General features: G+C 37.5%; 1 protein-coding gene across 3 annotated transcripts in view; it reads right to left on the bottom strand.

Annotated features, from left to right (window-relative positions):
* PIK3C2G (phosphatidylinositol-4-phosphate 3-kinase catalytic subunit type 2 gamma) overlaps positions 1–27,564 on the bottom strand; it is a 342,287-nt gene that overhangs the window by 107,486 nt on the left and 207,237 nt on the right. For all 3 annotated transcript variants that reach the window (XM_059082718.1, XM_059082719.1, XM_059082720.2), the window contains 3 exons: positions 23,903–24,039; positions 21,856–22,025; positions 4,505–4,661 (listed from right to left, as the gene is read on the bottom strand). In XM_059082718.1, coding sequence (XP_058938701.1) covers positions 4,505–4,661; positions 21,856–22,025; positions 23,903–24,039 — 464 coding nt within the window. The remainder of the gene's footprint in view (positions 1–4,504; positions 4,662–21,855; positions 22,026–23,902; positions 24,040–27,564) is intronic.

Here is a 27,564-nt window from a genome sequence, read left to right as displayed (position 1 = left end):
AATATAGGGAAATTTTTTTTTTACATCTTTATTGGAGTATAATTGTTTTACAATGGTGTGTTAGTTTCTGCTTTACAACAAAGTGAATCAGTTGTACATACATATGTTCCCATATATCTTCCCTCTTGTGTCTCCCTACCTCCCACCCTCCCTATCCCACCCCTCTAGGTGGTCACAAAGCACTGAGCTGATCTCCCTGTGCCATGCAGCTGCTTCCCACTAGCTATCCACCCTACGTTTGGTAGTGTATATATGTCCATGCCACTCTCTCACTTTGTCACAGCTTCCCCTTCCCCTTCCCCATATCCTCAAGTCCATGCTCTAGTAAGTCTGCGTTTTATTCCCGTCCTACCCCTAGTCTCTTCATGACATTTTTGGTTCTTAGATTCCATATATATGTGTTAGCATACGGTATTTGTTTTTCTCTTTCTGACTCACTTCACTCTGTATGACAGACTCCAGGTCTATCCACCTCACTACAAATAACTCAATTTTGTTTCTTTTTATGGCTGAGTAATATTCCATTGTATATATGTGCCACATCTTCTTTATCCATTCATCTGTTGATGGACACTTAGGTTGCTTCCATGTCCTGGATATTGTAAATAGAGCTGCAATGAACATTTTGGTACATGACTCTTTTTGAATTATGGTTTTCTCAGGGTATATGCCCAGTAGTTAGGGAAATTTTTTGCAAACACTATATACCAGAAACCTTCAACATCTGATTTTAATATTACTTTATAAGAAATTATTTCAATACTTGATGAAAATACCATGTATCTACTTCTTTTAAATGAAATAACATCATACAAACTCTTTAATGACTATTTAATGTATTATGACTCAAATGCTAAAAGTTTTCTTATTAGGTAGGTAGAAACATTTATTAAACAAAAGAAAAAAGCCCACCAATAGCTTTTAGAATCATTTTTTTTTTCAAAAAGCTGTCCTTTCACATTATTTTAACATGCTTACTTGTCATTCAGCATAATTTTACTGTCATCTGAGAAAGAGTATGAAATGATATTTGTGCTTTTCTGCTTCGAGTTTATTTTTGAAACGTCTGTCACTAGTTGAAGTTGTTGTTAGAATATGGTATTTACTCCTAGTATGAAGTTATTTATAGCATTTTAGACATTTAGAAACGCTAGATACCTCATTTGCCTGTGTACATGAATTTTACCTTCTTTATTAAATTAAAAATTTTAAGACTGACTGGGTCTCATACGTTAATGTATTCTCCACAGCTTCTGGCACATTTTAAGTACTCAAGAGCTCATGGATTCATGAGTTAGACCCTGCTACAGCCCAAAAGGATATTAGAGTTGATAACTACCTGGATATTTATTATGAAATGGAGTCAAGGTCATGGACTCAGTCTTTGTAGGGTTTTACCATTGTTATGAATGCAGATTATGAACTATAAACCATCTGATAATTGCAATATGACCTAATAGACTTGGGAGATAGAATGAAATTCTACCAATATGAATCATTGGCTGTTACTGGAAAGCCAACGTGAAGACTGGAGACGGGCAGGACCTTATATATCCAGTTTATGTGTGAAGTGACCAAAGTGTCTTTCTAAATGAAGGACTACATGTATATAGTATATTTATAAATACATATTTTCCAAGACAGAGAGGAAAAAAGTAAGGTGCATATGTTGCTTGAAAAATGAAACAAGGATCAAAATCAAATCTTCACTGCAACAAGGTCAACATTTATTTAGCACTACGCAATAGAACTTTTCTGCTATGATGGAAATGTTTTATATCTGTGCTGTCCAATATGGTACCATGAGCCAGATGTGGCTATTGAGCACTTGAAATGTGGCTAGTGAGACTTAGAAGCTGAATTTTAAATTTTATTCAATGTTAATTAACTTAAATTTAAATAACCAAGTGATTCGGGGATACTGTATGGACAGTGCTCTTATAGGTTAACAAGGATCTAGTATAATAAATTAATTGGATTTTACTATGTGACAGGCACTGTGCTAAGTGTTTATATTATCTAATAGGGTTATTATGAAATGTAAATCAATTAATACACATAAAGCACTTAGCATAATGCTCATGCAAAGTATTCACTATTAGGTCATTTATCAGTCCTACAAAGCAGATGCTATTACCTTCATTTAATAGATGAGGATGAGGAAACATGAGTCCTACTGGAGTTAAGTAACATACCTGAGGAATGTAGCCAGTAAAATGCCAAGCTAGAATTCAAACCCAGGAAGGCCCTGCACCAAGTCTGTGCCCTTAACAGCATCTAGTAGAATTGTCATCTGAAGGCTCTAAACCAGTTATTTTTGATGATTGTACTGACTCCAAACACCATGCTGATTTACAAAAGATGTATTTCTCTCCTATAATTTGCTGCAATTACTAGTGTATGTATGTGCCCAAAGGAAGCACCACATTTTTCTCCCAGAAGATATGTCTATCAGATCCTTCTCCTCTCACCCTATCTGGTCTGTCCATTGGACAGTGGAATGAAATATTAAAAAGTCCCCTGTTGTATGGACACCTTATCTTTGATAAAGGAGGCAAGAATATACAGTGGAGAAAAGACAGCCTCTTCAATAAGTGCTGCTGGGAAAACTGCACAGGTACATGTAAAAGTATGAAATTAGAACACTCCCTAATACCTTACACAAAAATAAACTCAAAATGGATTAAAGAAATAAATGTAAGGCCAGAAACTATCAAACTCTTAGAGGAAAACATAGGCAGAGCACTCTATGACACAAATCACAGCAAGATCCTTTTTGACCCACCTCCTAGATAAATGGAAATAAAAATAAAAATAAACAAATGGGACCTAATGAAACTTAAAAGCTTTTGCACAGCAAAGGAAATCATAAACAAGACCAAAAGACAAGCCTCAGAATGGGAGAAAATAATTGCAAGTGAAGCAACTGACAAAGGATTAATCTCCAAAATTTACAAGCAGCTCATGCAGCTCAATATCAAAAAAACAAACAACCAAATCCAAAAATGGGCAGAAGACCTAAATAGACATTTCTCCAAAGAAGATATACAGATTGCCAACAAACACATGAAAGAATGCTCAACATCGTTAATCATTAGAGAAATGCAAATCAAAACTACAATGAGATATCATCTCACACTGGCCAGAGTGGCCATCATCAAAAAATCTAGAAACAATAAATGCTGGAGAGGGTGTGGAGAAAAGGGAACACTCTTGCACTGTTGGTGGGAATGTAAATATAGAACTACCATATGATCCAGCAATCCCACTACTGGGCATATACCCTGAGAAAACCATCATTCAAAAAGAGTCATGTACCACAATGTTCACTGCAGCTCTATTTACAACAGCCAGGACATGGAAGCAACCTAAGTGTCCATCAACAGATGAATGGATAAAGAAGATGTGGCATGTATATACAATGGAATATTACTCAGCCATGAAAAGAAATGAAATTGAGTTATTTGTATTGAGGGGGATGGACCTAGAGTCTGTCATACAGAGTGAAGTAAGTCAGAAAGAGAAAAACAAATACCGTATGCTAACACATATATATGGAATCTAAGAAAAAAAAAAAGGTCATGAAGAACCTAGGGGCAAGACAGGAATAAAGATACAGACCTACTAGAGAATGACTTGAGGATATGGGGAGGGGGAAAGGTAAGCTGTGACGAAGTGAGAGAGTGGCATGGACATATATACACTACCAAACATAAAATAGATAGCTAGTAGGAAGCAGCCGCATGGCACAGGGAGATCAGCTCAGTGCTTTGTGAATACCTAGAGGGGTGGGATAGGGAGGGTGGGAGGGAGGGAGACCCAAGAGGGAAGAGATATGGGAACATATGTATATGTATAACTGATTCCTTTGTTATAAAGCAGAAACTAACATGCCATTGTAAAGCAATTATACTCCAATAAAGATGTTTTTAAAAAAAATTCTCCTGTTGGTCAACAGAGAGCACCCAGGACCACGGCTCAGTAGAATCAATGTAGTAAGTGTACTACCCTCGAGTCAAGTTGCTAGGAAGTCAAATTACATTTTTGGCTCTCAGTTTCTTAATCTGGAAAATAAGCAAGTGATCAAATGCAGACATTGGGAGGGAAACCAGGAAAAATCTTTGCTTGTTCTACATCATTGGGTTGCCATAATGTGAAAATGAAATAGTACTTTAAAAATACTTTTGAAAAAATTCTAAAGCACAGTGAAATTAATATAATACTCTAAAATACTGTCCTTGACCTTTAATCAAAATATACTGAGATAACCCCTGAATACATCAATATTATTGTGAAGAGAAAGGTTTGAGACAATAACTGTGAATAAACGTTATGAATTATTAAGAAATGTATCTATAAGCTGTACAATGGTACTTTTAGTTTGTTCATTCCATTCTGTTTTGAATAGCTCTTTGGGGAACTCCAAGCCATTAGAAAAGATAAACTACTGAAAGAGAGCCATAAAGGGAGCTTATTATTTCTGTTATTTCCCCAAGGGACTTACCATTTCTAGCAGGTTCAAGAGCAGGCGGCTGTGTCTTCTGACAATATTATAAGCTCGACAGCAAAGCTCCACAAAGTCTTGGAAATGCTGTGGGTTTTTCCCACCCTCTGTAATAAAGTACTCCATCTCTGAAGTAAAAATAAAAGGGGCTCTGTCCCTATAAACCAAAAAACAACACCAATCATAAGCAGGAAGAGAAATGGTTTGAAGGGTTAAATTAGGCAGTGACAACAACTTATTTCCATTTGAAATTTTTTGTTATTTTCTCTCTAATGCATGAACCTCTTTCATTGTAGGACAGCTGGAGAAACTTGCTAACTTCAGAGTTTGAATAATGTAGCTGAACTGCAACAGAGAAGGAAGGGTAAGTTATTTTACAAAGTTGACCTATATTGGCTCAAATAGTTAATTCTGTTATATTTGATGTGAATATTATTCATTAAAATTAATTCAAGGCCCAATTAATAATTAAGGTGATTTTACAGAAAGTATATTTATTGCTAAATTTTGAAATGATAGAACAGATCATGTATTTAACCTTATGGTGCTTTTTTTTTTTTTTTAATACCTTTCTTTTTCCCTTAGATGGTATGCTGACCCTTTAGGTAAAAAGTTTCAGGCAGAAGCTAAGATATAGTGGGCCAACATCAGTCCCGGGATCCCCCTCTTGGGCCCCACAGCCAGCCACCACTGGGACCCTGTCCTGACCACCAGTGGGTTTGGCAGCCTCCTCTTGAGCCAGAGCTGGACAGCCAACCAGATGGGGGCCAGCCCTGCCTACCTGTGCACCCACAGTAGTCTGCCTCATCGCAACAGAAGGGCCCACTCAGCCCACATAAAGGGCACCCCTAGAGCACACAGCTCTGCCGACCAGAGGGTAGTGTGCTGCTGGGCCCCATAGGACATCTCCTACATAAGGCCATTTCTCCAAGGCCAGGAAACACAGCTGACTTACCTAATACTTAGAAATAAACATAGAGAATTAGGCAAAATGAGGAGACAAAGAAATATGTTCCAAAGAAGGAACAAAACCCCCGAAGAACTTAGGAAGTGAAGATAAGCAATCTATCCCATACACAGTTCAAGGTAATGATTGTACAAATGCTCAACAAATTGGGGAGCATTATTTACAATAGCCAAGATATGGAAGCAATCTAAATGTCTATCGATAGATGAATGGATAAAGAAGACGTGGTGTATATATAATGGAATATTCAACCATAAAAAATAATGAAATCTTGCCATTTGCAACAACATGGATGGACCTAGAGGATATTACACTAAATGAAATGAGTCAGACAGAGAGAGACATACATACCACACGGTTTCACTCACATGTAGAATTTAAAAAACAAAACAAACAAACATAGCAAAACAGAAACAGACTCAGAATCAGAGAACAAAGTGGTGGTTGCCAGAGGGAAGGGAGGTGGGGGGAGTAGTGAAATAGTTGAGGGAAATTAAGAGTTACAAACTTCCTGTTATAAAATAAATAACTCACAGGGATGTAATGTATAGCATAGAGAATATAGTCAATAATATTGTAATAATTCTGTATGGTGACAGATGGTAACTAGACTTATCATGGTGACCATTCTGTAACGTATAAAATATTGAATCACTATGTTCTACAGCTGAAACTAATTATGATGCTGTAAGTCAGCTATAGTGCAAAAAAAAAAAGAAAAGCTAAGATATGTAATGACAAGTTCTTTCAGAAGGTAATCTGAAAAACCAGATGTTACCAACTCACTGTGATATGCCTAGTAAGGGAAAAAAGAGGTAACTATATTTCATTTCTGGAAAAACAGAAAAACAAAGGACTAGAAAGAAGGACCAGAAGATCCTGTTTTCCCTATATTTGTCAGTTTTTTCTCACGTTATTTGAAACAAGAAGAGACCTGAGATGAAGTGTTAGTGCTTCTAATAGAGAAAGCAGAGAGAGGGCTGCTCACCCGATCTGTGATGAGGTCTCCGTCACTGAATAAGAGCAAGGGTGAGAGAGAGTTTCGATACTGATTTGGCCAAAGGTCATCTAGAACAGCAGTCCCCAACCTTTTTGGCACCAGGGACCAGTTTCATGGAAGAGAATTTTTCCACGGACCGGGAGGGGGTGGTGGTGGTGGGAGGGGATGGTTTTGGGATGATTCAAGTGCATTACATTTACTGTGCACTTTATTTCTCTAATTATTACATTGTAATATATAATAAATAATTATACAACTCACCATAATGCAGAATCAGTGGGAGCCCTGAGCTTGCTTTCACTTGCCACTTACTGATAGGGTTTTGATATGAGTCTGCAAGCAACTGATTGATTATGGTCTCTGTGCGGTCAGACCTCTCTGCTAATGATCATCTGTATTTGCAGCCGCTCCCCAGCGCTGGCATCACCGCCTCAGCTCCCCCTCAGATCATCAGGCTTTAGATTCTCATAAGAAGCGCACCACCTAGATCCCCTGCATACACAGTTCACAGTAGGGTTTGCCCTCCTATGAGAATCTAATGCCGCTGCTGATCTGACAGGAGGTGGAGCTCAGGTGGTAATGCAAGAAATGAGGAGCGGCTGTAAATATAGATGAAGCTTCGCTCACCTGCTGCTCACCTCCTGCTGTGTGGCCTGGTTCCTAACAGGCCACGGACTGCTACTGGTCTGTGGCCTGGGGGTTGGGGACCCCTGATCTAGAAGGATTTGAAATGCGAATACAGTTTTGAGTAAAACGTTGTTTAAAACATAAAGATTTTTGAATGAGTTGAAGACATTTTAAAATTTGAGCCTAGCAGCCTAGATATAACTAAGTTCAGTTCAAGCAGTAACTGAGAAAAGTCAAGGATTATTGAGGAAGCCTCTTAATTTTTTTAGTTAATTTTATGTATATATGTGTGTGTGTGTGTATATATATATATATATATATATATATGTATATAGTTGTTTGTTTGTTTGTTTTTGGGCCATGCAGTGGGGCCTGCAGGATCTCAGTTCCCTGACCAGGGATTGAACTTGGGCCTCGGCAGTGAAAGCCTGGAGTCCTAACTTAGGCCACCAGGGAACTGCCAGGATAATTGTGTTCTTTATTGTTGCTATGCTTAGCTATTTTAATAAAAACATAGTAGTGAAACTGCACCTCAGATTGGGTCTTGAACCCCCGAGGCCGGAACTTGAACCTGGCCAAAACCCTGATTGGGACTTGAACCCATGCGACTGGGACTCCAACCCGGCCAAAACCCAGGGTCTTCCAACTGAGATCACACACCTGGTTTCAGGACTTAATGAAGCTCAGGTTCTTGATGTCTCATTGCAGAAAGAATTCAGTGAGAGACAAGTGATAGGTAAGAAGTGGATTTATTTAGAGAGAAATACACTCCACAGACAGAGCATGGGCCATCTCAGAAGGTAAGAGCAGCACCAGGGTATGGGGTTGTTAGTTTTTATAGGGGTGGGTAATTTCATAGGCTAATGAGTGGGAGGAGTATTCCAGCTATTTCGGGAATGGGCGGGGATTTCCAGGTATTGGGCCACCACGCACTGTTTGATCCTTATGGTTGGCCTTGGAACTGTCATGGCGCCTGTGGGTGTGTCATTTAGCTTGCTGATGTGTTACAATGAGTGTATACTGAGGTGCAAGGTCTAGTAGAAATCTACTTCTCTGCCATCTTGGACCCATTTGGTTCTAATCAATTTATGTCATGTCTTTGGGCTATGTCATTCTTTCAAAGGTTGTGCCCTGCCCCCTTCCCTCCTGTTTCAGTAAAGCTGGAAATCTCACTAATTGAACTTAGTTAACCAGACCTCACTAATTGAACTTAGTTAACCAGACCTTTCAGAAGTGTGTATATTCAAATCAGAAAGCCACAATTCATACTATTTTAGGGTATTTTGTAGCTGATCTGGGGCAGTGGAATCTAATTGCAGGCAAAGTATTTTAATGAAAATAAATAAGCTACCTCTGTCTGGCTGTGGTTTTTAAATTTTATTGTGTGAGCCATGCTACCACTAAATGTCTGGAGGAGAAGCTGATGTAATAATTTCCCCATTTAGCTTTATATTCATTCATTCATTCATTAATTCAAGAAAATTTATTGAGCACCTAGACACTAAGGAATTTAAGAATCAAGTCCAAATTTTAAAATTTTTGCTCAAAATCCTTTTATATTTGGCTTACATTGACTTATCTAGCCTGTATGCTATGAATTTACTTTACAGCCCTTTACTTTGGCCAAGCTGGAAGCACAGATGTTGAAAACATGAGATACAGCATGGGTTCTAATCCTGGACCTGCTGTATCTCAGTTTCCTCATCTCTTGAAATGGACAAGAAATGTCTGAAATGGACATGTGAATGGCTATATGAGGTTCTATGCAGAGGGCATAGATGGCAGGCCTGCCAGCCAGGCTTCAAATCATGTTCTACCACTTAGTAGTTCTGCAACCCTCAGCAAGTTACTTATCCTCTGTGTGCCTCAATCTCTTCCTCTGTAAAATGGGGATAAGAGCCCTTGACTACTGGGATTGCTGAGAGGGTTAGATGAGTTAAAGCATGTAAAAGTACTTAGAACATAGCCTGGCACATAGTAAACACTCAATAAATTTTAAATACTCTAATTAGTCCCCAAACTAATAAAAATGTTCTAGAGCTGAACCTAGTCGAAGCTAAATCTCCCTTTCTCTTCAAAAATGCCATCTGGGGCTTCCCTGGTGGCACAGTGGTTGAGAGTCCGCCTGCCGATGCAGGGGACACGGATTCGTGCCCTGGTCCAGGAAGATCCCACATGCCGTGGAGCGGCTGGGCCCGTGAGCCATGGCCGCTGAGCCTGCGCATCCGGAGCCTGTGCTCCGCAATGGGAGAGGCCACAACAGTGAGAGGCTCGAGTACCGCAAAAAAAAAAAAAAAGCCATCTGTAGAATCCCATCTTTCCTTGAAGGTTTAATTTACTCCCAGCTCTTCCATGTAACCTCTTTGGTTGCATAAGCCCTTAAGTGGACCTTTGAATTTGGTAGCATTTTTTACATATCACTCACCCACAGAGTCATCACTACTGCTAACATTTTAGTGAGTTTTAGCAATATCCTAGACTTCCATAATCAGAATAAAATCTTAATTTTGTATATAAAAGTTTTCCAATTCTTTTTTCTTACTCTCTATACTGTTGTATATTTGCTATATTGATTGAAACTTTTGAAATAATTTTGAAAGAGCACTAAATTTTACAACTTCCTGAAATTTTCTTTTCTAACGTGATAGATACGCTTTTCTTTTCAATAGAGAAAAGTATGTTTGACCAAAGTGATTTCTCTTGGAAAGTTTTTGTAGTTATGCTTAAGTTCATGTGATAACACATTTCCTTCTTCCATGGTAACCACCATTATAAATCAGATGAAGAAACATTATAGCAGAGAGTCAAATTCACAAAGGAAACATATCCGTTAGAGAAAATATAAACTAATAATAATATTGAAGAACCGAAGTTTAGCAGTTTTAAAATTATTACCATAGTTTAAAACGCTGTATCTTTTCTATATGATTTGCATGGCTCACTTCTGAGCAGTTTAAAAAAATAACTCAGAATTAGAATAAAATTTTTCTAGAAATGGAAAGAAGCCTCACGTGTGAAACAGAATCCTATCCCATCCCTACAGGCTGTAAGAGCTGTAGCTGGTACGTGATTTATCAATCTACTCAAATGTGAACTTAATCCTAGGTTGCAGAATTAGTGTACTGGAGCCTGTGTCTGAAGTTTAAGCAGGACTTATAAACCTGAGATATAAAATTGGCTACGGCAAGAGGGAAGATTGGAAACGATTTGATCTCTTAGAATCTATACTGTGTTGCATTCTGAATAAAATGTTGAAAATCTCTCATTTATAGCTGTACAAATAAACCATATATTTCCTGTTGTGACTATCCTACCTATTTTAAATTTAATTTTTCCAAAAAAGTGGTTTTACTATTACCTGCCTAAGTCCTAACTCTTCATGCTTCTGTACCTTTTACCTGTATAGTTTCCCACTTCTGGACATCTTTTCTATTTCTCTTTCCCTCACCTGATGTTGTAATACTAAGAGATCAGGATGAAAATTTTTCTTTTAAGAAGTCTTCTTCTTTTTTTTTAATCCAAAGGCTATGTATCTATTCCTTTCTAAATGGTATATAATTTCATTTTAGGACAATTAAATATGTGTATGCATTAATGAATATATGAAATGACAAAATTATTGAAATGGAGAACAAATTAGTAGTTGCCAGGGGTTAAGGATAGAGGGGGATTGGGGGGTGAGAGGGAAGTGGGGTAACATGAAGCATCCTGGGGGTGATGAAGCTGTTCTGTATCTGGATGATATATTAATAAGCTGGTCATGATATTGTACTGTAATTTTATAAGATGTTACCATTGGGGGGAACTGGTAAAGGGTACATGGGAACTCTTTGTATTACATCTTAAAACTGCATGTGAATCTACAATTATTTCAAAATAAAATGTTTAATTAAAATTTGTATACGACATCTGGATATAAATATTGATAGAAGCCTTGGATGTAACTGATACCAGTTTGCTGGAGATAGTACGTGATAAGAGAAAAGGACTAAGACAAATCTTCAGGAATCTGACATCTAGTGGCTTGCTAGAAGGGAATCATCCTGCACTGAACACTGAGTAGGGGAGAAAAACTAGAGGGTGATGATGCATCATAGAAGGCAAGCAAAGAGGGTATTTTGAAGAAGAAATAGTCAACACTGTTGATATCTGCTGCTAAATTAGGTAAAATGAGGAATAAATATTGTTGGGTTTAGCATTATGGTCATCATTGATTTTATCAAGTAATGAAGAATAAAGCCAGATTGAAGTGGTTATGGAATAGGAGGTAAGAAAAGGAGACCAGCAGTTTAGAACCTCCCTCAGAAAATTTGGGAAGGTGAGCAAAATGGCATAGAAACTATTTTTTTGAGGCAAGGCTAAACTTTGGAGCGATGGAGTTCCCTGGTGGTCCAGTGGTTAAGACTTGGAGCTTTCACTGCTGTGGCCCAGGTTCAATCCCTGGTCGGAGAACTAAGATCCCACAAGCCACACAGCGTGACTAATAAATAAATAAATAAATGGGAGAGGAATGCAAGGAAAAAATGAATTATTGATAGCATAATGTATGTAAGAAGATGGGAGGGAAATGGTTCCAAAGCACAGATGGAGGTATTGGCTTTAGAAATGAAAAACTAATCTTGTATTATCACAAGAAAGAAGTTTATATGCAGATGTAAGTTTGTGAGTTTTGTATTGAGTACAAAAGCGGCTCTGTTCTGTTTCTTTTTATTTTTCCCCAAAAAAGTAGGAGGTGTGGTTGTCTGTCTAAAATAAGTAGTAGTAAATAATGGATTGGAGAGATCTGAGGTTTATCCTGTGAGGATAAGTATTGTGGGATTGCTGGGCCATGAGGATGGCCCATTTGAAACTGAGGACAGCATCTGCCCTGTTGTGTCAATGCTTTCTTGCAGTGCTAGGCTGCTCAGCATCACTAGCCCTCGCGGTGGAGACTGCCCTATTCTGAAATACATTATTAAGGTAATGGACCAAGCATGTGAACTGTAATGGATGCGCTCTGAAATAGCAGAGGTGCTGTATCCTTAAAATGAGCATTCTTTCATTTATTGAACTATTCCTTAAACAAATATGTACATACTTGAAAAATGAATGATGCTTGATTTCAAAGTATTGAGCACATAAGCTATTTGAGGACATAATTATTCACAGAAGCAACTTCCTTATATGTGAATTATGCAGTCTAAATAGTACCACTGGGCTTTATCCCAACAGTTCAGGGTGGTCTTTGGCCATACTGAGTTCAACAAAACAGTCCCTGGTGAGCTCGGAAGACTGGAGTCACATCCCATAAGCATTTAACTTCTATTAGATTAATGATTCCTATTAGATGTATTTTTTTTAATGTAAGAAAAAAATTAAAAGAGAGTGAGCAATTGTGCCTGATTTTTCAGTCATAAAAGAGCATATTGCCCATAGATGAGAGAGAGGCCCTACTATTGTAACACCTGGTTTTAATGTTTGAATTCCTCCCATCATGCAACCATCTTGCAACACATTTGATTATAGTTGTTAAAGACATGAATTTAATATATATATCATGACCATAAATGCAGATAACTATATCACCTGGTACTAACTAAAGAAACTGCCATCTTTCCCAATGCTGAAGAGGAAACAGTGTGTTGGAATTACTGAGAAACGGAATTACCAGATTCCTACATGGCACCTTCCCAAGGTGGACTGTGACAATGAGGACTTCTGTCTTAGTTTGTGATTCATAAATTAGAGAAAATAACAGTAGCTTCCTCAAAGAGTTCCTGTGAGGATTAATTAAGCTAATGCATATCAAGTATTGATAAGCCTTTAAAGGGTAATTTTGACGTTTCCTTTTAGAATCTGATCCCATATACTGGATGACACAGCTCCACACTAAGGAGCACTGCTTTCCACCACTCCCAGTGATATTTCACCACAATCTGAGAAAAGCTGTGTGTTTCAGTATTGGTGATGTAGGCAGGGGATATGGAGAGAGGACTGCAAAGACAGAGAACTCAAGCAAGGATTCATGATGATAGAATCTGTCTTCTGTGCTCTGTGAACATACTTGTTTCTCCCTTTTATAGGATAGTTCATCTAATATTTACTTGAGCAATGGATAAAGCCTGTAAATAGACACATACAAATGGACATTGAAAGGCTCGAGGGCTGAATATGTATTTGTACCCTGAACTGAAATGTGGGACTCAATGATGAGGTGCATTTTATGTTTATTATTGAAATTATTATTAATTTCATGAATTAAAAATGTTTTGTCCCCAGGAAGTATCATAGTAACATTAAAATATATTGTTTTAAAGATTTCTGAAAGCTGCAGACTCCCATTAGGGTGAATGGTGATATTAGCATACAAATAAATGACTACAGAGTATATTGGGCAATGTTTAAGCCTACACTTTTCCTGATATCACAGATGACCTACATTTCAGAGAACACATTTTGCTGTCCAACAGAAAGAACACAAGTCTCTTGTCTCATATCCATGAGTTAATTGAGAAGGCAGATTGGGAATCTCCATTGGATAGGATAGAACCTTGTATAATTAGACAACACAAGAAACCTCATATGTGCAATATAATAAGAACAAGGGTGCATGTACTATTACAAAAAGAACATTTAACACCCTGTGAGAGCTCCAAGCTCTCAGCAATTATTAACTAAGGAGACCCTCACCAATAATCTCTTAAGTGCAAAACATGTTTTTTCCCTGGTCTAGCCTCTTTTATAAATACACTGTGGGTCCTAAGTTAGACTCTGGGACGTCCCTGATCTTTAACTGCTTAATAACTTTAGATACTGACTCTGGAGTTCCTCCCAGGCTCAGGTACACTGTCTCTCTTATTTGAAGAGGGTAGTTAAAACAACTACCTCTTCACAAGGCCTACTTTCCTAAGTCTGATACTTTGGGTGTGAGTTTATAGTAGATCAGGATTTTATGAGAATGGTAACAGAATAGTCAGCTCCTCCAAATTCCCATGTTTCCCCCCTTTGAGCTTGAGTTCAAGGGAAAGTGCACAGTTAAGCTTTGCATGGAATTCCAGTGTATGCTTGGAACAGAAATTAGTCTGGATATAGGGAAAAGATTATTAATGCTATAATGCTTGGGTGACAATGAATGGTAGTATCGCATTTTAAATATGATAAGGTTTTAAAATCAGGTTGAAGGTGTAAATCAAGAATAGCCCATTACCTCTGAAAACATTTAAATCACTCTTAAAGTTACCATATACATGATCAATATTTATGTATAAATCTTGAAATGGACCTTTTATCTCTAATTTTAACATCAGGAGTGTCTCCCCCAGCACAGAAGCAGGTACTGTTTCTTCATTTGGGTACCAGAAGAAGTTCTAATAGTAGGCTCATGTTTAGGAGATATCTGTAGTCTTTCTTCAAAAACTAGACTCAGATTCAGGGCTATGAGATGCTTATATTGACAGGCACATTGTACCTTAGACCAGCTAAGGAGTCAGCACTCATGTCTGCCATCTTAAGCATGCTTTGTTCTCATTGGGTGCAGGAAAGTAGAATCCTTACACTATTTAAACTGTTTTCTCTCTCCCCTTCCCTCCTTCCCTCTCTTTGTTCCCTCTGTGTCACAAACTTTTCTTCCTTTCTCAAGCACCCTTCACTCTTTTCATCTGAAAATCTGCAAGTCTCTTTTTGAAGAAACCTCATGGTTGGGTGGTTGGGTTTTTTAATTAGAGAAACTGGTTTTTTTTTTACTTATAATGGGAGGGAGATAAATATAAAGGAAGTTACTCAAAAGAAAGCAGGTGATAAAGCATAGTGGAATGATAAACTGAAGTAGAAGAGGGAAAAACAACAGCAAGAAGATGGGAATGACAAAATAAACTTCATTTCTTGAAACAGTGAGAGTGCTTTGGAAAATCCAAAGCCCTATTCAAATGCTAGGTGTAGTTTGTCTGAGATTGACTTTGTGACTGCAGAAGGCCTTAGTGAAAACTACAGTGACCAAATTTTTTTTTCAGTTATTTCACTGTGGTAAAATACATATAAGATAAAACGTACCGTCTTAAACCATTGTTAAGTGTACAGTTCAGTGGTATTAAATATATTCATGATGTTGTGCAACCATCACCACCATTAACCTCCACAATTCTTTTCATCTCTTAACACTGAAATTCTATACCCATTAAACAATAACTCCCCATTCCCCCCTCCTCAAGGCTCCTGGTCACCACCACCTTAGTGTCTGTATCTCTGTAGCTATGATTTGCACTACTCTAAGTATGTCATGTAAGTGGAATCATACAGTCATTTGTCTTTTTGAGGCTGGCTTATTTTGCTCAGTGTAATGTCCTCAGGATTCAACCATGCTATGGCATGTGTCAGAATTATTCCTTTTAAGAATGAATAATAGTCTATGGTATGTATACTCCATATTCTGCTTATCCATTCATCTGTTGATGAACATTTGGATTGCTTCCACATTTTAGTTATTGTGAATAATGCTTTTATAAACATGGTTGTACAAATATCTCTTTGATACTCTGCTTTCAGTTCTTTTGGGTATATTCCCAGAAGCAGAATTGCTGGATCATATGGTAATTCCATTTTTAATTTTTTGAGTAACAGCCATACTGTTTTCCACAGTAGCTGTACTATTTTATATTCCCACTGACATTGCACAGGGGTTCCAATTTCTCCACATCCTTGTCAAAACTTATTTTCTGTTTTTTGATAGTAGCCATCCTAAGTGGTTATGAGGTAGTATGTATCAAATTTTGAATCTCATCCCCCATACTCCCACATGTAAAGTGACCATCAGATAAAAAAATCCCTTGGTAAATTTCCAGTTAGAATAACAGAATATGGCAAATTCTTAATAATTTTATCTTCAGAAAAACTGCTGCTTCTCAGGTCAAGAAAAGTAAATTGTATGGCATTTTTGTAGTGATCCTTCAATTAACCAAAATTGAGCCTCTGCTAAATGTCAGGCACTAGCTAGGCGCTTATGATACAAAGATGTTCTTATGGCACTCACAGTCGTAGAGGTATTAGATAGTGTGTTTTTCTTCTAGAAAGTTCACATAAAATTGAAACCTGCTTTGAGTTAAAGGAACCAGAGTGTTTCTTAATAAACAATCTTGTGCAAACAGACCAGTGAAACATCTAATTTCAAAGAACACTAAGGTAGTACTTAAAGCATGTGGGAGATCATTAATACCTATATGGTATTTGGATTACTATGAATATTGTACTAAACCAGAATGACTGGAGTAAGACAAAAATTAACCTTTTAATCTGCTAAGGGAGTTTTTTCCCAAAGATGGTTAAATTGAGGATATTTAGAATGTAAATAATATAATACTCAAATTAGAGCTTAAACATTAAACATTTTTAAATTAGTGGTAATTAAATATGGAAGACAGTGTCAAAACGATTATATAGATAATTTTTATGACTAATATTGAGATGAAAATTCTGAGATCAATTATATTAGGTGATTGTTGATCTGTTGGGATAAAACTTGAAAATCGGTATAAATCATGTTGTTAAAAAGACAGATATATAATATTTTGATCACCCAGGTGAAAAGAACAGAGTTTGACTTTTGTTGAGTTCTGGAATGATTTTTCATCTGTTTTAAATGGATTTATGTCCTAGAGTGTGGTAGTAAATATTTAATAACCAGCTCACTTACTTTTTTTAGGAAAAAAACCCCTCTGATTTGTGACATTTGCCAATTTCCATGGTGTATATTCTCCCACCATGGCTGATTTCAGGCCACCAGTGGAATGTCATTGAATATGGAGTTGAGAAAGAATACACATCATAGGCTCTTCCAAGCCAGTGTGAGCCAGCTCCAGCACACCTCTGCTCATGTCTAAAATTATATCAGAAGTCAAAGTGACTTGGTGAAAAACATTACAATCCAAATAAACCTAATAGTGCAATCTAATCTATCAGTCAACAAACTTCGAAGTCAGAGAAGTTCAATTTATAAATTTAAAAAGTACCAAAAAAGTACTTTAAAAAGTACCATAAAAGTACTTTAAAAAGTACCAAAATAAGATATTTAGATAACTTTGAAAATAAAGAAACAATAATTACCTAAAGATGCAATCTCATTTCTTCTCACTTCATTTGGAATACTTACATTATAAGTAATTCCAACAAACATTTATAGAGCCTTTACTCAGTGCTAGGAACTCTTCCAAGCATTTTACGTATATCAATTAATTTAATCTTCAAAACAAATCTGTTTTTTATAAAAGATTAAACTGAAGCATACAGAGCCATTTGTTTAAGGTCACATCATTAGTAAATGATAGTAAGGGATTAAAAAAAAAAAGCATAGTCTATCTTCAGGGTACCTGCTTTTAACTACTGCTCATACAGCCTCTAAAATTATCTAGAAACAAGACTGCAAGAAAGACTTCATGCAAGTCTGGCATTACAAAGTGAAAGACCATACAGACTGGAAATATAGTCTGAAAAAATGAAAGTATGAAACAATGAGTTAGGAGAACAATAAACATCACCAATAAAGGCTTTCCTTAATTTCTCCTCCTTTGTAGAAGAAAGTCACCATCAAGAAATTATTGAGTGGAAATTTAGAGTTTATTACAATAATATCTTTTATGCAATGAAAAAATTACTATATGGAAATCATTGTTACAGGGGAACTTTGAGTGAAAAAGTGTGGATGTATAATTTGTTAACCACTTTAATTTGAATCTCTGTAAGAGAAAATAAAGAAATGAAGATAATAATTAGGCAATACTTCAAAAGAAAAACCAACTGGTTTCAGAAAGTTGGTGAAATTTCTCATTGTTTTCATTGTAGGGATTAGCCATTTTTTCCCCCAGAATCATTAAGTAATGCTGGGGTTGAACTGGCCTGTGATTTAATCTGCTGCTGTAAATCTTCTTCATCTAATCTCATAATTAAAACCAATAAGGAAGAACTTCTTGTTTATATACAAGATGTGAAATGCTTCAAATTCATAACTGAGATGTAATTGTTTTTTTCTTTCTTCAAAGTTAGAAAGTTAGAGCTTCAGATTTGGTCTAAGCATGAAGATGGGCTTTCCAGATTTCTGGAAAACTGAATGAAGAGCAGTGGTTCAGGGAAACCTGAGCAAAGACTCCTAATGAGAGTGTTGCTGGGATGACTCCACATAATTCAAAAATCAGGACAGCCCAGTGTTTATAAACATGTCTTAAACAGGACACCACACGGATGATTAGTGTAAGATGTTCTGGAATGATGATGTGAGCATGTGTACAAAAGGGCAATGGCCCAGCAAGAAATCCCTTTATTTCTCAAGATCTTCCTTGTAAGGAGAATATCACTTCATTGCTGCTTCCTCTTGAGGAAACCAAGGGAAAATCTCTCCCCAGATATACTGCATTTGCTTTAGCTTTGTTGGCCTGCTAATTTCCATTCTTAAGTTCTGTGTCCTTGGCTAAGGGTTAAATCTTAGAGAGGGATTTTATGTTATGTACGTGATTTATTTTTGTCAATCCCAAATTTATCCACAACTAGAAACTGTATTTATGTGAGGTTGAGCAATTGTATTATGAAGTAAAATCAGTTAATGTATGTTAGTGACACTTTGTAAACCATAAAAAGTCACACAAATACTTTCCTTCCCCATGTTTTTAAGGAGTAGACAATAGGAGAAACACATGTCTGGGATACATATGCTCTTTACTCCCTGCGGGTGCTGCATTTTATGTTAAGGAGTATGATCCTGGCTTATTGCTGTTTATTACCGGGGTATTTATATGGCCTTGCTAGGCTACGGGAGATTAGGATAGTCATAGGGCATGATTTACAAACCTGGCTTTGTACATTAGGGAGTGTTTATTAATATATCTAGTATGTGGACAGAAGACGCTAGGTGGAGCTGGCTTTTCTCTAGAGATCAGTTTTATACATAATAAGTGTAGTACAAATAAGAATGTTCATTTATCCTACGGGGATTCAGAGGCCTGATTTATGAGACCTTTGTCCACCTAGCAACCAAGAAGAACAACTGGTGGACCTAGAATGGAAGACATCAGTTGCCTAATGAAACAACAATCAAATGAACTCCAGAAACAACTGAAAGAGACTTTGAAGAAAATTATTAGATGATGCCTATAATTCAAAATATATGGTGAGTAATAGGGAGTAGACATAGTTCAGTTTAACCATTAAAGAAACTCAGGGCAGAAATATCAGTATCAAGAAAGAAATCCAAGGAGACATTGCCAATGAGTCTTACATAGCCATTGGTGGAGACAGAATCCTGCAAATGGGTCATAATGCTGCAGTTGACTTCCTTAGCTGGTGCTCAATAATCAATAACCTCAAGGGAATACAGGGCCAAATTCATTTTCTTTCATCCAATTAATAATTATTGAAAGGTTGAAGGCTGACCTGTGAATAGTTTATTGGCTGACTAATTCAGCAAACAATATTAAGAACCTACTATAAGTGAGGCTCTGTGCTGGGCACATTTTCATGACCTCCATAACGGTTGCATAAAAAAGATTTAAATTGCTGCACTTCAGAAGTAGCAGTAGCTGCTGTAACATCAACAAACAAACAATTAGGCTCCATCTTTTCTACAGACCTTGGTGCATATCTCTCTATTATAGCACTTACTATATTGTTTAGTAACTTGTTCTTTACTTTGTATGTTTCCCCAACTGAAAGTTCTTCTGTAGAGCTGGAATATCTTTATGCATCTTTTAACCACCCCCATGGTCAACACAGATGCTGGTCGAATAAATGAATAAGGGGGTTAACCAGAATTCTCAGTGGACAATACAGCAAAATAAATAAAGATGTTACAGTTTTAATCTAATCTTTAAATTTCTAGGAAAGAGTGGATTTAGGGAAAGTGTTACATGAGTAAATTATGCAATATGCTCATATATGTTAATTAACATTTGTCCTTTATACCAGGTATCCCTCCTCTGTGATGTTCTAATTGTCTATACATCTATCTCTGCCCTCACCTCATTCTGGAGTAATTATTTGTCTGTCTTCCCAGTATTTTAAAGAAAGAGTAAGCCCCACTGAGGTGGTACATGTGTATTATTCATCTTTGTATCCCCAAGGTTTATCACAGTCCTTGGCACACAGACCATCCTCAACAGATGTGTAAGGAATGAATGAATATGTGGTGACTCTTCCTGAGCTTATTTATTATAGAAGGCAATGTACTGGAAATAATAAAAAGTGAGACAATTCCATTTGTATGCCTCCACAAAATAGAAGCTATCAGTTTATAAGAATTAAATCTTATTATGTAGTTTATATTGGCATTTTAATACCAGATTATGACCATCTGGTGAAAATTCATCTTGTTATATTGTAGGAGACTTTTCTTTATTTCCTCTTTTGAAAAGCTATTTTTAGCTAAAAGTGACTGATTAGTCTTTGGAATGGTCTGATCCCATTTCTACTTTAATATGAAGTATCTCTTTGGAGCAAGGGATTTTTAGTCTTAGATTTCTGGTTCCCTTCTCCCCAGCTCAAATAAAATAAAACAAAAACCTATTGAATCACCAGTCTTTTCCTTTTCAGTAAATGATATAATTGTTTGCTCAGAACAAAAATCCAGGAGTCATCCTTGAATATTTTCCTTTCTTCTTCTACTCTCCGGGCCCATTTTCCCAGCCCATTAATGACTGCCAACGCCAATCAATTAGCAGGTCCTGTGGTTCAGATTCCAAAATATATTCTGAATCTGTCAGTTTTTGCCACTTCTTTACCATTAAGGTCTTGCCTTAACTATTGCAATAGCCTTCTAACTGGTCTCATTACTTGACAGGACAGCAGGAGAGAGCTTTGAAATCCACTGAAATCCATCAATGGTTTGCCTCTGAACGTAAAGTAAAAGCCAACCTCTACACCATGTCCTCAGTGCCCTACGTGATCTGGCCTCCACCAAACCCTTTATCTTTCCCTCCTACTACCCGCCCCTCTTCATTCTACCTCCACCTCCAGGCCCCAGGCCTTCTTGCTGTCGCTGGAACATGCCTGCTTAGTCCATGCTCATGGCTGTTATTTTTGCTGTCTCTCTTCCTGGAATACTCTTCTCTTGGATCTCCACAAGGTGATTTCTCACTATACAGCTATCTCTCATTTCTTTAAGGAGGCCTCTTTAAAATAGCATCTCTGCCCCTGTTAATTTTTATCCCATTTCTCTGCTTTAGTTTCTTAATAAGAAATGAAACTCCTCATTTCCTCCGTGTTATCTTTTTTAATGTCTGTCATCCCTACTAGAAAGAGATCAGGGTTTGTATCTGCTTTGTCCACTGTTGTATCCCCAGAGTCTTGAATGGTAGATGCTTACTAAATACTTTTGGAATAATTCAAGCCTAATTCAGTGCAGGAAGTGTGCTCATTTTACATGTAGACCAGGCTGGTGATTGTTATGGGCAATATACCAGATGCATTGAGACCATGAACTCAGGCCTCCTTGTCCATTCAAGGCTTATAAGAAAATGAACATATCATATTTCATACAGTTCAGACTGGAGCAGTATTAGTATCCTGTGGGAGAAGGCCAGTTTAGTCTACTAACAATTTGAGGAAACCTAATTTGTTCCATTAACAGTCTATCGAAAAAAATCTTTCCTTCAATATTATTAGATACATAATCATGTTTACATTATCTTGGGGAATTTGAGAGATGGGGAACAAGTCATCTGCTGGGTTTCTACGCCATTACATGTCATATATCACTCTGGGAGTTTGCTTAATTACATTAATAAACATTATTTGAGCACTGACCTTTTTATCCCTCCAAATGTTTGTGCGTGACCCAGGAATTTTCCGAAGTCAATGTGAAACATGTGGCCTGACTTTGTCAGCATGATATTGTCGTTGTGACGGTCACAGACTCCCAGGATGAACGTTACCACACACCAACCAGCACAGGAATAGAAAAAGTTCCTCAAGGCCTAATCGGTTGAAAAATAATAACACAACAATGACACACACAAAAAACGAGCAAATGCAGAGGTAATGGTAAAAATACGATAAAAAGCAAAATTATATAATCAAGAACCAAGTCTGCATCTCAGTTGAGTGGATATGATCAAATGGTTGGTTCTTGATATGCTACAGAAGAACATGAAGCAATCTGTTCTTTAGCCTAATGAATGTTTTTGTTGAAATGGGAGAAAATAACTTTCATTCAGTTAAAGCTAATTTTCAGTTTATTAAAGAGGATTCTTAGTGTTATTTTTTAATGTCGCAAATGTACAATAATGGATAGCTTTTTTCAAGATAAAAGAAGAGGAACAATATGGTCCAGTATTGCCTATTCCCACAGAAATTTAAAATATTAATTTTTGAATATTTGAAATTTTTAACACAGAAAAAACTACATTGAGATATCTGTAACACTTTTTGTTTATCCTACAAATAGGTCATCCAGTTAATGCCCCAAAGGGTTTTGGTACAGTATATACCAGTGAATGCTTGTGTAGGTAGAAGCAGATTCCACTAAGTCAGTTGTGGCTTATGTTTCTTTAATGGACAGAGGTTTCTTGCCAAAATTACTTCTTTTTTCCAAAAAACTGTCTCCTGGGTATTTATCGTTTTGATCGATGATGCAACGATGAGTGTAAGCACAAGTGACTGGCTGAGCCACAGCTATGCGCCTCCTCAACTAGCGAGTGGAAGGCCACGTGGCCAGACTACATGCCAGGACACCTTATTTCCAGGTATCCCAGGTGCCTGAGCAAGTCTTTAATTTGTCTGTCTAGATTTTCTCTACTTATAAAGTGAAGATAATAAAATATGTCCTTCACATGGTGGTTAAGAACATCAAATGTACATGGAAACACCCCAAACAATATAACCCCAGGGGTTTGTGCCTAACTCAAGTTACAATCTGGGGAATGGCTAAAAAATAGATTTCTAGATAATCTCATCTAATTCCCAGTTACTTGGCCTCCAAAACCTGTATTTTGCTCTATTCCAATCTCACAAACATCTGGAGTAGATGAACTCTTGGATCTCTCTTTCAGGGCCCAGGCCAGGTAGGGTGACCAAGCCTTCCAGTTTGCCCAGGACTGAGGAGTTTCCTAGGATGAGGGATGTTTCGTGCTCAGGACAGTTCTGAGCAAATCTAATGCTGGCCCATATTGCATCTTTGTGTGAATTAGCATAAAGGTGCCCCTGCCTCTGGGGCAGCTGTACCAGTTCATGCCTTGGCAAGTGAAACAAGGCCTGGCTCTAGCCAACTCATCCCCTAATCTGGGAGCCCTGGTAGAGGGTGGAACCTGTACAATTGTAGACTGCAGGCTAGATGCCAGGGTAAAGTGGGAAAAAACGTTGGCAGTCAAATGGAATAGTATACATTTTGTAAAGTTCTGAGATACAAAAAAATAAAAACTTTATTAGGCATTCCACAAACATTGAAAGAATGAGGCATGAGAAAATAGAACTTGGAAGAAGAAATATATTGCAATGGAAGGAGGGAGATTTATAGAAATTATAGGTTGTGTACAAATAGGCACAGGTAACATGAAGGAGGTAGTTTTCAGGAGCATCATCTCAGGCTCACCTGAGGGAGCCTGTAAGGGAAGCCACTGAGCAAAGAGAGTCTTTATTGATAGCCCAGAATTCCACCCAGAGGGAAAACCAGACACAGAAATTGTTACATAGGTAATATACCATTTAAACTGTGTCATTATTACTATGCTGATGACTGAATGAATTAGACCTCAAGATGTACTTAATTTACTTTTTCAAAAATCAGAATATCTAATGAGCCAGAGTATATCCTTATTTAAGTACATTATTTAAAATTTGCTGCAGAAGGACAAACCTTTTCATAATCCACCTTTAAATGGTTGTGCTGACTGAACCATTTTTTGATTGTATTTTCTTTCAGTGGTCCTATCAGTCCAGAATGCCGATGGATTTTCGCGAGGGTTATAGCATCGGGCACCATCTGCACCAATCCTGGTTGATAAAAAAGAGATTATGGAAATATTTCTTTCTTTACAGGATGAGGGATACTTAGGAAAAGCATCTTGATATAGGTAACAACATCAATAGTTGCCAACACTACTCGGATTACCCTTTTTATTTCCCAATCTTCTTCTCTGAAGGAGTCTTACCTAGATGGTATTGCTTCTAATTTTTCCTAAACCCTAGGGAACGATGAGGCTACTTGTGTTTGGATCAGATGTATCAGAGGAGCTTTAATATTTTTTCTAGAACTACAGTAGAGAGCAAATCTAGATGGTTTCCCTGCGACCCCACTGAGTCAATAGAGCAGTGAATTAATTAACATATGGCTTGTGCATTCATTTACAGTTTAAGGGAGGACATTCAAACTTGTGTAACAAGCATATTTATAATGTAAGTGAATCAAATACAACCTCCATGACAAATATTTCAAATATATTATAAAAATCAATGTTCAGGTTAATAAAAGCTTCACTGTTCAATGTTTCATTTGTAGGAGTGAACAGAGTAACTCTGCAGTGAACATGTACAGAACCACCTGCTTCTTCCTTCTCAGTCTGCATTAAAGTGAAACTATGATAACAATCTTTTTAAGGGAGCATATATTGGTTGAACGTCAGTAGGAGCTTTGCCCCACTAGCCATGCATCCATCAATGCTTCTTTTCATTGTGTTCCTGTTATTGGAATGTAAATATTTTCAAGCCTTCTGATTTTTATTTTGTACAGAACGGCAATTTAAACCCAGTATTTAAAATTCTCCCAGGACTAATGTCCACAAAACAACCTGTAATGTACAGTTCTGTAAATAAAGTCTTTGAAAGAAATTAAAGTCTAGAATTTCTGATTTCCACAATCTTGACAACTGCAAGAGTTGCAAACACAAATGCCCAAAGGGACCAGGGACATAAATGTAATTATATGAAAAGAGAGAAGACTAAGTTTTAAAAATGGACTATTTCATGGTCTACCTTAAAAATATTCAAATTAAACAAAAAACAAGAAGATCACTGTAATGGTAAGCGCAACATTTCTCAGTGCTGGATTTGGCCAGTGGCAGCTGGTTGCAGGCTTAATCTCTCTCTCTCTCTCTCTCTCTCTCTTTCTCTCTCTCTCTCTCTCACTCTCTCTCTCTTTTTCAGCCTTAATCTCTTAATATCCAATAGCCCAGCCCTGCCCAATCATGACCATTAGGCATCTATTGATACATTGCCTTATCAGAAAGAAACTTAAACATGGAGAGTGGGAATTGAATGCTGCAAAAATAACCTATTAAAATCTATTTGTTAAAAACAAAAAGAAAGAAGGAGATGTAACATCCCAGAGATAAATCCTGGGCATATCTTTAATATCATAACACTTCTCCCTTCTCCCCCAACAGCATTCGGCTCTTGTGCTAGTTTTCTTGTGCTTATTAAGTGAGATAGCAAATGTAAAGCACTGCATTTAACAGTAATATAATTACTCTAAAAAGAGTAATATAATTCCACTTTCTGATCCTGAAATTTTCCCTCATTCTCCCAGTTCCTCCTTTTAACACTTCCTAACAGAAAACCACCTTCTACCTGGTTCCTGCATGCGTCATTGCCACCTTGCATCTGACCATGCCCCAAATTAGGACTTAGATTACTGCACCCTTTAGATAGGGTGCTGTAGCAATGTCAGTTACTCCTCAGACCACATTTGTCTTCAGGGAGTTAATCATTGCTAAATCCCAAGCCATTTGTCATATCTTTCATTGTTGACTACCCAGAAAACTTTGCACCTAATTTATAACAATCATGGTGGCTAAATCCTGCTCATTAATTACAACCATAAATTACATTTTATACATTTTAAGCTAGTATGTATCATACACTTTTTAAATACTTCTAGTATAATTCTTTGCACAGTAATATGTGTGGCTCCATTCCCATAGCTCTCTAATGCAGATTCCTCAAAATTTAACACCCATATGTATTACTTGGGGATCTTGTTAAAATGTAGGCTCTGATTTAGTAGGGTGGGAGTAGGGTCTGAGATTCTGAGTTTCTAACAAGCTCCCAGGTGATGTCAACACTCCTGGTCCACAGGTCATACTTTAAGTAGCAAGGTTCTTAGGGACAAAACTTTTCAAGATGGTATCACACAAGGCAGTAGTTCTCAAAGAGGTGTGCATGAGAAACTCCAGAGCAGCTTTTTGCAATCACTGAGACTTGAGCCTCAGTCCCCCACACTCCATTCCCTCCCCACCCCTGCCCAGTGAAGAGCCTGATATAGCATGCTGCTTGGGTCCTAGATACAGCTGCTCCAACTCTTCTAAGTAATTTTTATGTCCATCAAATCTGGAGCAAAGTTAGAGCAATGAAATAAATGCTGAAGAATTTTTATCTGCTCTGATACTCTCTCCCAAAGTTCCTACAACATCATATACAAAGTTGTCATGAGAATTAGAGTCAACAATAATGTTGATAAGGCCATGTAAACTTGTGGCCTGGAGTATACTCTCCTTAAGGGCAGCAGCCCCGTTTAGGTCGTTTTAGTATTCCCTACCTTACTTTGTGACATTTCTTGAGAACAGTAGATATTCAATAAGCCTTGGAACCTGATTAAAAATGGAACCTAATCTCTTAAAAGAAGACGTTTGCTTTAATGATCTCCATTTTTCTTGAAGAAGTATTTTTCCAGTACAACCTTACAACCAAAGAAATTGTTGGTAGATAGTGGGAAAGAATAATTTGTTTGTCTTATGACATCTGTAACTTTGGGCAAGTCTAGAGTTATTTCTGCTGGATTATTTTATTAACTTTAAAAGTCTTAGCCTTGGGCTTCCCTGGTGGTGCAGTGGTTGAGAGTCCGCCTGCCGATGCAGGGGACACGGGTTCGTGCTCCGGTCTGGGAAGATCCCACATGCCGCAGAGCAGCTGGGCCCGTGAGCCATGGCTGCTGAGCCTGTGCATCCGGAGCCTGTGCTCCGCAAAGGGAGAGGCCACAACAGTGAGAGGACTGCGTACAGCAAAAAAAAAAAAAAAAACAGTCTTAGCCTCCATTACTTCCTATGATTATAAACAGAGATGAGTAGATGGAATTGAGAATTCCACTGAGGTTGGTGTTGTATTCAATTTCTGAAGAAAAAGTAATCCATGTGACACCAAAAAGCTCAGCTTGGTTCATCTAAGGTTTATTCTTACCCTTTCAACATATTAGGATATGAAAGAATTAGGTCATTTACGTGAGAAAAGGGAGAGAAAAACTCAAGGAATAATGATCTCAGAGTAGCAGTAATAAAAGACTTTTAGGAACTAGAACTTTAGAAGGAGTTCGGGAGTAGGATACTTGGCATGGAAACAAGGGCCCTATTATCAGAATCAAAATAATTGGGCAGTATGACTTGTAACAGTAGTCCTGAAGTATCCAATTGCAAGTTAAGCTAAGTAGGAGGTGCTTCCATGCTTAGTTTCTCTTGAGTCACAGTTGGCTGGGGTACTGAGCCTCACAGTGGGACCTCAGGAACTAGAGGGCCAGGCAATGACAGTTTC

This window comes from Kogia breviceps, chromosome 12, assembly GCF_026419965.1.
Source record: "Kogia breviceps isolate mKogBre1 chromosome 12, mKogBre1 haplotype 1, whole genome shotgun sequence".
Classification (NCBI taxonomy): domain Eukaryota; kingdom Metazoa; phylum Chordata; class Mammalia; order Artiodactyla; family Physeteridae; genus Kogia; species Kogia breviceps.
The sequence above is the reverse complement of the archived record's forward strand: the minus strand, read 5'-3'. Positions and strand labels throughout refer to the sequence as shown.